The following is a 12,052-nucleotide window of genomic DNA, read 5'->3' as shown; positions in this document are numbered from 1 at the left end:
ATTCCTGATCTTGCAGATGCCTACTTTTTAGCAGTTTCTTCCAGAAATATATTCTCAACTCCACACACACCCCATCTTTTTTCACCCCTTGACTAATATTTTGAAAGGTATGAAACAAAACATGCACGTGAGCCCCCAAATGTAATGTGAAGACTTTTGTGTTCCTTGAGAAGACAGCCTAGTCATGAATAATTAGAGGAATACTGTCTGTCTAATTGCAAAGGCCTGACACACAAGGCCCTATTCTCTCCAGTATCAGAGGAGCATGCCTATTGTACAGTATTAGGTGCTGTGGAACACAGGCAGGAGAATGCTGCTGCAGTCGTCTTGCTTGTGGGCTTCCTAGAGGCCCCTGGTTGGCCACTGTGTGAACAGACTGCTGGACTTTATGGACCTTGGTCTGATCCAGTGTGGCTTTTCTTATGTTCTTATGTAAGGCTCACAAAGCATGTGTGAAGAACAAAAACAGAACAAAAAAAAAACCACCAATGAACAAAGACCACCGGAGTGTGTGTGACAGAAGGGTACTTGTGCACACAGGGCTCTAATTACAGAAGGCATGGGAAAGGTGTAGGTGAGGAAGGACATGCAGACAAGTGAGTGAAGCATCAGGGCACCTTGAAGTCTGACAGTGAGGCCATCAGCTCATCCAGTTCCCTTGTCGCTGAAGAGGCAGAAATGCGCGTCTGCTGCTGGCTCGAGGTGACCCGCTGGGGGCTGCTCATCTCGCCTTGATTCACAGTGATGGCTGGACTGACCCAAAACAAAACACAATACAGCAGATATTCCACATGCTGCTCAGAAGATTTGCTCCCTCTTCCCAAAAACACAGAGAATAAAGCTTACTCCTTATTCCCGCATAGTGGCCTTGTCCTGTTTTGAGAGCCAGCCTAATGCAGTGGTTAGAGTGTCCGAATAAAAGTACAATTTGGGATTGTTTGAGAGGCGACGTGCATATCTAGGACAGAGCTAGTCCCCCTTTATCACACAAATTTCTTCTCTCTAATTCCATTGTTTCCTCAAGCTTGTCATCACAGTGTTATCTTTTGACCCCTCCATCTACATGTTCACCCAACCATTTACTTCAGAACTGAAAAGGACACCTATAAAAATACACATGTGTGAATACACGAAGCTGCCTTATACTGAATCAGACCATTGGTCCATCAAAGTCAGTACTGTCTATTCAGACTGGCAGCAGGCAGCTTTCCAGGGTCTCAGGCAGAGGTCTTTAACATCACCTAATATTTAATTGGAGAGGCCGAAGATTGAACATGGAGCCTTCTGCCGGCCAAGCAGATGCTCTACCACTCAGCCACAGCCTCTAATCTCTCCTGAATCAAATACAGTTTTTGCTCATTCACTGTGACTTGCACTGATTACTGCAACACACCTTCCCGCCTCCTTCCTTTCTTTCCTCCTTCCTGAATTCATACTTAACCCGTTCCCCTGATCATTACAATTATATGACTGCTTTTTCCTCTCATACTCCACATAAACCTCTGCAACTGACTTCTAAAAGTCTATGTTGTCTCTCTATCTCCCTTCCCAGTCTCTCGTTTTGTTCTTCTGGAAACCCTGATCCTAGGGTTTGTTTAGTGAGCACATGACACAGCAATCCTGCTGAAACTAAGCGTGCCTGAGTCCAGTCAGTGCCCAGATGGTTGACCTCCTGTATGCTGCTTTGAATATGGAAGCAAAACAGGGCAGACACTTAACAAACCCAACATTGTCTCCTTCATTCTCTCACGCCCACTGCATCCGCTGTGCCCTTTCCCTCTTCCTATCACTTGTCATTACAGCCCTTCAACTCCCGGCATACATTTGGCTCTTCCCTTCACTGTACTTAAACACCTGTTGAAACCTCACCTGTTCAGAATAGTGTATTCAAACTGATCTCCTACTTTTTCCATTTCCCCCCCTTCCTCCCTTGTGTCCAAACCTTTGGGATAGAAACCAGAAAGGGCTGGGCCTGTGTCTTGCATTTTATCTTACTGTGGATGCTTTAGAAAACGATCCTCACTGCCTGCATGTAGGGTTGCCAACCACTATTACAATTGATCTCCAGCCAATAGAGATCAGTTCACCTGGAGAAAATGGCCACTTTGGCAACTGGACTCTATGCCATTGAAGTCCCTCCCCTCCCCAAACCCTGCCCTCAGGCTCCGCCCCAAAAATCAAGCATTTCACAACCCAGAGCTGGCAACCCTATCTGCACATGGCACAAAAACTCAGTATTCTAAAAACCTGAATCTAGTCCTCATATCTGCAGAGAGAAGCCTGAGATTATACACCTGGTGAAAGCTCAGAAGGACAACATCACTTCTGGCTGTTGTGGGTTAAGTACTATCCAATCTTTTAAGATTCACCAGTTTTCTATTTCTCTTTGACAGGTCCTCAGTTCTGAGGAAGCAAAAAACAACAACACAACCCAGCAGATACTGAGAGGAGTGCCACTGCTTTCTCTATCCCGGCACTCCTGCACTTAAGGGAGACACAGCCTCATCGCTACTCACACTGGACTAGGCACCGAGCTCTCCAGTTCGTCCAAAAGGCTCTCCACACTAGGACACACGTCCTCAATGTCATGCCCTCCATTCCGCTTGGGCTTCTCTTTCACAGGGGCTGCTGGTTTCGCGTTCAAAGAGGTAGCATTCTCTGGGATGCCATAGTGAGAGCCAGTCCCACTGGGCAACACGGGGTTCCTAGTGGTTTCATCTTGCAAGGAAAAGAGCACAGGTAGGCAGAGAAGAAACCATTTGCAACAATACGGGCACTGGCAGAAGTTATGGGAAGGATGCAGGGAAGATAAAGAGGTCTTAGAATCATAGAGTTGGAAGGGACCACCAGGGTCATCTAGTCCAACCTCCTGCACAATGCAGGAAATTAACAACTACCTCTCCCCCCTACACACACATCCCCAGTGACCCCTACTCCATGCCCAGAAGATGGCCAAGATGCACTCCCTCTCATGATCTGCCTACGGTCATAGAGTCAGCATTGCTGACAGTTGGCCATCTAGCCTCTGCTTAAAAGCCTCCTTGGAAGGAGAACTTACCACCTCCCGAGGAAGCCCGTTGACTTGGAAGAGAACATTTTTTACATGCCACATTCTCTCCCCTTTTGTACCCAAGCCTTCACTGCAGGCTCCTACATTTCTGCTCCTCAAAGGATAACTTAAGGACCACATGGGCCCACCAAGATCTCCCCTCGCCTCTTTGATCCCACTGGCCTTGTTCTGCTCTCAACGGAGTCACAAGGTATCCCAGTCTCAGCTAAAACACGCCCATTGGGACAAGTCGTTTACAGCTGATAGAAGTTCCACAGCCTGCTTCCCCCGCCATAAATTGATCTGCTTTTTTCTGCCTGATGCCACTGGAGCCGGTGGTCCTTACCTGCCGAATAGCCGCTAGGAGGATTGTGCTGAACAGCATTCAGTTCCAGTAGCAGTCGGTCCAGTTCTGACAGGTTATTGCCGAGTGAGGAGCTCATCAGGGTGGGAGAGAGTTCAGCAGACTTCTGCTTGTTAGGGAAACTGGAGTTCAGAGAAAAAGGAAGAGGCCGAGTCGGTCATGAACTTCCACCACCAACACTCTTTCTAAAAGATGACTTGCATTAGCATGTGGGGTTTTTTTTTTTGCTTGTATGAAAACTAGTTCTGTCAAAAGCCTTAAACCCCTAATGCAAAGATTTCCAACACAGTGCCCAGGAGCATGACAGTGCCCACTGAAGTGTTCTCTGGTGTCTGCTTGCCACTTGAATCTTGCAGATAAAAACCAGCAGGTCTTGAATGGAACAAGGAGCTCCAGGTAGGGCTGACCAACTAAGCAAAATATTAAGCTTATCCAAGACACTTTTACCCTGAGAGGAATTGGTGCACACAGACAACAATTTACCATGCAGTAACGTGATATTTAATGGAATGTGTCTAACCATTTGGCTAGACAGTTACCTACAATGACCTGCCAAGTCAGGAGAAGAATTTTAATCACACATCAGTACCTAATCAGAAAGAGGGACTTTGACACTTGATAGGACCTTACTGAGCACCAAATACGGGTGACTGAACTATCTCCAAATAAATTCTCTTACTCTAGGGTAGTTTTACTATCTGTATCATCCTGCCAAGTTTATACATCAGGTGCAGTAAAATGGTCCCATGCCACTACCCAGCTTACCAAATGCTGATGCATATTATAGTGCATCGTCACGTGATAAATGGCCATTCATGGTTATGTAAGCATTATCAGAGCACTAAATATCTAGTTCAGTATTTTCTACTTGGACTGGCTCTAGTTCTTCGGGGTCTCTGGCAGAGATCCTTCTCAGCTTTGCTGAAGTCACATTAACTTGAGATGCCAGGGATTACACCCAAGTCACCAGGCATGCAATGCATGCTGTAACACTATATTAAGGTCACCCACAAACAATAAATTTCTTTCTATTCCCTGGGATAACTGACCCACTTCCCCAAGTTACCACTGGCCTGAACCACATGGAGATAAAAAGTAAGGCAATATAAACTCTTTTCCCACTCACTCCCATTCCTGTGTCATCAGAGGCTGCTAGGATTAGGAACCTCGTGTTAAGATGACACAAAACCTTTCTCTTCCAAAATCAAGCAATTTTTGGACTGGATGAGATGGCTTATTAGTTACTTTGTGAACTTTACAAAAGAAGATTTAACTGATTATGGTTTTTATGATTCAGTAGTGAGGGAAATTAGGGGTTTTCACAGGTGTTTTAATTTTAACTTGTAATCCATTTTGTAGTCCTTTTTGTGGATGAAAGAACAGAAAGTAAATGGTTTTGAAAAAGAATGATGGGTGACAAAATCCTCACTTTGCACTTAGGGAGGGGCTGTGGCTCAATGACAGAGCATCTGCTTGGCATGCAGAAGGTCCCAGGTTCAATCCCCAGCATCTCCAGTTAAAAGGACTAGGCGAGTAGGTGATGGGAAAGACCTCCGCCTGAGACCCTGGAGAGCCGCTGCTGGTCTGAGTAGACAATACTGACTTTGATGGACCAAGGGTCTGATTCAGTATAAGGCAGCTTCGTGTGTTCATGTGATGACCCATAACAACACACCTTAACCAAAAGCAGACCCAAAATGATTGTCAGGCCACAAAATAAAAACCAGGTCTCCTAAATATTGCAATATTGCTGACATTCAGACTCCAACTAGTCTGAAAGTATGTGGAACTACCTAGAATACCATGAAAGAAAAGCAAAAGTCATTAATGGAATAAGTAAACATTCTTAAATAAGCTCAGTTTTACCACCTCAACATTTTATTTATGAATTTTATTACATGAATATTCAAAAGATCCCACCCCAAAAAATTAGCACTGAAGGATGACAGGCAGGGATGTAGACAACAGCGGCCAACATGAATTGTGAGGGGGGGGGTGAGAGAAGGAGGTTTACCTGTAGACGTGCTCCTCTTCGCTAGCACGTGTAGGAGAGATGACACACTCTCTGGAAACAGAGGTACTGGAGCTGTAGACAGGAGACTGGGACTGCGGCTGTGAAAAAAATGTTGTGGAAGTTATTTACATTTATTAGGATATATAGGACACATGGGCAAAATATCGTTCTGTCCCAGAACCAGGCGCTTCCCTGATCCCTTCCCCTTCCTGAACCGTAATGTTATATAAGCTTTATTGTTGGGTAAAGCTTAGGTATAAACATTCCAGAGAAGCCGCCATGTTAGTCAGTTGAGGCGAAAAGAGAAGAGAGTCTTGTAGTAACTTAGAGATGAACAGATTGTTCCTTAGGCCAAAGACCACTTTGTCAAATACTTGCTTAAAGTCCTGCTTTAAGCACCAACCCCCCCACAAAAAAAACTTCTTACATGCTCTCAACAATCATTATACCAAACCATCAAGGTAGATCTGCTGCAAATTGGAGGGGTGTGTGTGTCAAGGTTGTTTCTTTAAAGCTACTTTGTGAGTTCATATGTGAGGAGAAATTTGAACAAGGGACCTCCTGGTTCATGGGTCACATTTTTAGGGTCAGATTTACACATTAGATGCAACTTTGCCCCAATGGAGCCTCAGGAGGAGACCGTAATCCCAAGATAAGGAAAGGTGTGTGTATGCACATACAACAGTTATTACTCTTCTCAAAATATCTTTCCCCAAGATGCTTTTTACAGGTTCCCACATCTTTTTCTCCAGTTGGTAGAAAACTAGCATGCATACAAGTGGGAAAGACATCTAAAAGGAAAAACAGCATGGAGGGGAAAGATTAATCACCACCTCCCAAACCCATCTTCCCCTTCTCCTAACTGCATTCTTCAACATCTGCATTTTGGTTTTTTTAAGTTTGGGGAAGTTATATAGAACTTCATGTAACACATCATTTGGCCCTAAGTTACTGTATAATATCTTACTGTGTTAAAACAATTACAAAAGCAAAAGAGAGAATAGGATTCAGTGGACTGTTCTGCCCTTTATACCTGGGAGATGAGGATTCAGGGTAGGGTTGTCAGGTCCCACCTGGCCACCAGTGGGGAGTGAGGGGGGTACAGTTGGGAAACTCCTGGATATTTGGGGATGGAGCCTGGGTATGACAGGGACCACAGTGGAGTACAACGCCATAGAGTCCACTCTCCAAAGCATCCATTTTTTTCCCAAGGGAACTGATACGAAGTCTGGAGATAAACTGGAATTCCAAGGGATTCCCAGGTCCCACCTGGAGGCTGGCATTCAGGGCCTAATTTGAGCCAGGACTTAACCCCAGAAGCTATTTTGAATTCATCCCCCTGGAACCTGTGAAGTAAAAAGAGCACCTCTGCACATGTGCCTTCCCACTGAATATCTACAGCCAGCCCTCGCAAGTGTGTAATTAGGAGGAAAGGCTTTCACAACCTAGGCTGTGGATTCCATGCAGAACTGAGTCCTGGGTTTTTTTTTGTTAAATTTTAGAAAACAAACACGCTCGGGCCCTACTTCAGTCGTAGACTCACTCATCCGTCAGTCTCCGTAAAGTTCATGCAGCCTCCTGTACAACTGCTGCATTTTGACTTGACCCTACACCTGGTCCACACAAACAGCAGATCTGACCAAAGCATTGTTGGAAAAACTGAAGGACCCACTTATGAGCATGCGCAACTCCTGCCGGCTTTTCATTAACTGCTTGAGTAAGAAAAGACCCAAACAATGTCGAGAGCCAACTGCTACATATCATGCGTGACTGAGACCTTGGAATGTGGAACAAACAGGATGCAGCTCGGTAACAAATTGTTCACCCCAGAACTGGCATACACCGCCCCCCTCCAGAAACGCATACTTCCTCCACCTTTATCTATGCCTCATACACCTCGGAGCTACAGAAACCATTGTCTCTTTCCACAAGGCGGCAAGGTGAGTGATTAATATCCACCTCATTCTGCTGTGGTTTGTAGCATAACACTGAGGGGGTGGCTGCGACTAGAAGTTTCAGCTTTCGGAGCAAAAAAAATATATGCTAGCAACTTGTGTACTCTGCTGCCAATTAAGGCTTCTGTATTTAAATCAGAGGACTTGGGTCATGGGGAGAGGAGGAGAAGAAGAAGAGTTGTTTTTTATATGCCGACTTTCTCTGCCACTTAAGGAAGAATCAAACCAGCTTACAGTCGCCTTCCCTTCCCCTCCCCACGACAGACACCCTGTGAGGTGGGAGGGGCTGAGAGAGCTCTAACAGAACTGTGACTAGCCCAAGGTCACCCTGCTGGCTTCGTGTGTAGGAGTGGGGAAACCAACCCGGTTAACCAGATTAGCCTCCGCCGCTCATGTGGAGGAGTGGGGGATCAAACCTGGTTCTCCAGATTAGAGTCCACCACTCCAAACCACCGCGCTTAACCACTACACCATGCTGGCTCTCGATTCTCTCCCTCTCTACATAATGTTAGCCTGGCCGGACACCACACCTTTGTTTACCTGCTTCATACCAACTCAGCAGACATTAACTATTAATTCCTCACTTCCGTAAGCATAACCAAGACAACCCCCACCCTCCCCAGCAACCCCTTAGAATCATAGAGTTGGAAGGGGCCATACAGGCCATCTAGTCCAACCCCCAGCTTACCTGCTGATGGATATTTCTGGAGATGCTTGGTTGCCACTGGTCTAAAGGATCAGTCACAGTTCCATTCAAGGCTTCACTAGAAGGAGGTGGTGGCACAGGGGGAGGTATAGTGATTTCCTGGTATGTGTGATTCCCAGTTGGGTAGGAATAGGATGTTTCCTCCGACAGGAAGACTGGCCGCTTAGAGATGTGGGAGGTAGTCGATTCCAGGTCTGCTAGCAATGCATCTGTACAAGAGACACAAGAGTGAAGAATTATTCTTGTGACTACAAGCAGAGGGTTCGCTCCTTCCCTCTCTTCTACCCCATGCCGACTGCTAACACGATCCAGAAGACAGAAGGGTGTGGAATTTACCCTTCTAGAGGTTCGGTTTCTTGCACCATCTGCAAGGGCACCAATAGGAAGCCTCTGTTCTCTCCAGCACGGCAGCAACAGGGTTTTTAAACAAAGCCTCCCTTATCTTTGCAAAAATAAATAAATAAAGCCACCTGAGACACTAAAACAGCCAAAAGGAACTCCGAACATCCAAAAAGACAGGCCCAACAGCAATGACTACTCAGAAGACTTGCTAAAGAGGAACCTAAACAGAGCTAACTCAGAGACAAACCCTTCGCAGTCTAAAACAGACTAATTGCTAGTTCTATGTCATGAAGTCATTCAAAACGTGGCCAGAAGTGCTGCTTTTTGCAGATCTCTAGGGAGGCTTTTCTCCCTCAGATTGTGGCAAAAGCCAAGAATGAATTTAATCAAGTCCACAAAGGCAACTTCACACAACTGATTCCCAGATGCAAACAGTTAAACATGGGCTCCAGTCCCTGCCAGGTAAATGCAACTTTGTCTCCTGAAAACAGCTCTCAACATGCTGGGTCAGATCGCAAATTCCTGAAGGGGAAAGTAAACCTCTCCCAACTAAAAAGCACACATACCTTCGATGCCCTGGCCGAAAAAAGAGGGGGGGGAAGGGGGGGGAGAAGGACAGAAAGAAATTGGGTTACTTAAGCTAGTTACACAATGTGTTCTTGTTTAGTAAGGAAGAGAGACCGAACAACAGGTGAGAGGTTTTGTCCGTGACCCAACAAATGGAGCAGAGACAGTCAATGCCAGACACAGTTGCTGCAAATGGAATAAAAAGGCATGTCAAGGAAAGAATAGGGATGACCTTTTGTCAACATAGATCCAGCATCAAAATACACAGAAGAAGCAGAGCAAATAAGACAATTCTATTTGGTCCACTCCTGAAAGCAAGCTTTTGAATCACACAGAACTCTTGTTAACTATCAAACTGTTTGACACAGGTTAAAGAAGAAGAGTTGGTTTTTATGTGCCGACTTTCTCTACCACTTAAGGGAGAATCAAAGCTTACAATCACCTTCCCTTCCCCTCTCCACATCTTCCCTTCCCCTCCCCACAACAGACTGAGTAGGTGGGACTGAGAGAGTGTGACTAGCCCAAGGTCACCCAGCTGGCTTCATGTGTAGGAGTGGGGAAACAAGTTCACCAGATTAGCCTCAGCTAAACAGTAAGGGCAAAGCTTACCTATATATCCAATGGCCTTTTTGGGAACAAAGACAGGAAATCAGTGAGCAAGTATAAATTGGATTATAAATATCCAAAGATTATTGTGATAGAGACCACAAATGGCTTTTTAGAACCACTGCTTAAAAACACTGGTCACAAAATCAATTTTTTTAAAAATTAGCAGCTCTTTCAGATTTGTGAGTGGATGACCTCAAACTCCTAGCTATGTTTGCACAAGATGATTCCTACTGACAGATAATTGCTGTGTAGGAAACTGCATGCACCCCGCTAGGAAACTACTTCATCCCTGCTGCTACACGTTGACCATTAGGAAGCCTTTAGAGGTTCAGACTTGGGGGTGACGAAAAGGCAAAATATAAAAGTGGCACGAATAGGCCGATGTGTACTTAGTTATGAAGTTTATAAATCGCTCACACGCATCTGATGACTTCGGGTGAAGGCTGTGTTTATCCCCACTTCTTCTTCCCACTGAAAGCAGAAGTTATTTGAATACAGCTCTTCTGGCTCTCCTTGAGCCCCTTTTTCAAGGAGAGTTCAGGAACTCCCTGAGGAGCCTCAGTTCAAGCACACTGGGTGATCTTGGGCCTGTCGTGCACACTCAGCCGAACCTACCTCACAGGGTCGTTGTGTGCATGGCGAGAAAACACATCAGGCCAAGGCCTGTTTCCAGCTTACCACACGTAGCGACACTTTGCCCGCCAACCTTTCAGGATGAAAGATATAGTAGGCATTGAGTAAGATTACCAAAAGGTCTCGCTAACACATGCAAAATACAAAACATGCCCACAGGGACACAGAAGTAAAAAATATTGCCTTTAGAGGTAGAGGATTGCCTGTATAGACCTGATTCCAGGTAGGTAGAAAATATGGAAAATCTTGGCCACCAACATTAAGTTAATTCATGCCAACGTATTCCGTATTACTATGTATGGATATGAAACCTGGACATTGAAGAAAGCTGATAGGAAGAAAGTAGATTCCTTTGAAATGTGGTGTTGGAGGAGAGTGTTACGGATACCGTGGACTGCCAAAAAAAACCAAATCAGTGGGTTATAGATCAAATCAACCCTAGAACCTAAAATGACTACTGAGGCTATCGTATTGTGGTCATATTATGAGAAGACACGAGTCACTGGAAATGACAATCATGCTAGAAAAAGGTGAGGGCAGCAGGAAAAGAGGAAGACCCAACAAGAGATGGATTGACTCAATAAAAGAAGCCACAGCCGTCAATTTGCAAGATCTGAGCAAGGCTGTCAAAGATAGGACATTTTGGAGGAAATTGATTCATAGGGTTGCCATGAGTTGGAAGTGACTTGATGGCACTTAACACACGAAAATGTGCATCAGATATACCTCCTTGACACTTGCACATGTTGAAGGTTGAGAATCTGAGAAGGGATCATCTCCATACAGGATGGAAAAGACAGGCTAGCATGATTATTTTCATCACTGTGTGTAAGACAAGTGGGTGAGCCTAATCCTAACCCTATTTTGGTTTATTTTAAAAGCTATTTTGTGCCAAACATTTTCAAGCAAAGGCCGCAGAAGGCATTTTGAAGCCTCTTTAAGAATAAGCCCTGGCTATTTATAATCAAATTAACATAACACCTGCCTGTTGGACTTCCTGCCTCTTTGTTCCAAAAGCTTCCAAGGAGTGCTCAAAGACACTCCGCCACCATTTGCCACCCCGTCCCCAAAGTACATAGCTGGAGCAGAACTGAGAAACATAAATTAATTTTGAAGCAATATGCCCCCCCCCCCCGACAAAGGCAGAGATATGTACCTGGGAGTCCACGTTCCAAGTGTTGCAGCTCTTTGACTGTGTGGCAATATGTACACAGTTTATGATTCAAGCTTTATCAGAGAAGGTGTGGTTTAGAATGACACAAATCTCCCCCCCTCGCCATGGAAACAACTATTGAATCACGCTCCCGCACGCAAGCACCCCATAGCCCTGCAAGCTAGAAACCAAGAACTGACAAGTTGCAGAAAACAGGACCATTTGCTGTGTGGAGCGCTTTGCATGCAGTTTCCCGTGTATACCTGTCCTGTCCCACAGCTCTTCTGTTTCGCTAAGGACTTTGTTTAGCTCAGGCTTGCAAGAATCTCTTCTCCTCTGAACCTGAATACCTGATTGCTCTGGTAGTTTACCGCTGTAGCTACTGTTGGACTCACCGCTGCGGTGTTTCCTCCTGGGGTCCTTGCAAGATGCAGTTCTGGAATAGATTATAACTATTTCTACCCTCCTGGGCAGAAACAGCTGGGAACGGTGTTCTTTTCAAAGGGAATACCCCCCACCTTCCTTTACTCAATGGAAGGGCGCATGAGATAGCTGCTTCTTTTCCTCGCAGTATGGGGGAAAATCAAAGTGAAACAGGAGCCTGGGCTGCAAGAACCACAGCCAACATATCTAGAGATTAAGCTCTTGCTGAGAAAACTA

At 45.3% G+C, this 12,052-nt stretch overlaps 1 protein-coding gene across 1 annotated transcript in view; it reads right to left on the bottom strand.

Moving 5' to 3' along the window:
• PXN (paxillin) overlaps positions 1 to 12,052 on the bottom strand; it is a 71,234-nt gene that overhangs the window by 25,187 nt on the left and 33,995 nt on the right. The window contains exons 2-6 of the mRNA XM_056859243.1: positions 8,071 to 8,297; positions 5,428 to 5,525; positions 3,396 to 3,535; positions 2,517 to 2,718; positions 618 to 753 (exon numbers count right to left, since the gene is read on the bottom strand). Coding sequence (XP_056715221.1) covers positions 618 to 753; positions 2,517 to 2,718; positions 3,396 to 3,535; positions 5,428 to 5,525; positions 8,071 to 8,297 — 803 coding nt within the window. The remainder of the gene's footprint in view (positions 1 to 617; positions 754 to 2,516; positions 2,719 to 3,395; positions 3,536 to 5,427; positions 5,526 to 8,070; positions 8,298 to 12,052) is intronic.

This window comes from Euleptes europaea, chromosome 13 (genome assembly GCF_029931775.1).
Source record: "Euleptes europaea isolate rEulEur1 chromosome 13, rEulEur1.hap1, whole genome shotgun sequence".
Taxonomy (NCBI): domain Eukaryota; kingdom Metazoa; phylum Chordata; class Lepidosauria; order Squamata; family Sphaerodactylidae; genus Euleptes; species Euleptes europaea.
This window is presented reverse-complemented; position numbering and strand designations above follow the sequence as displayed.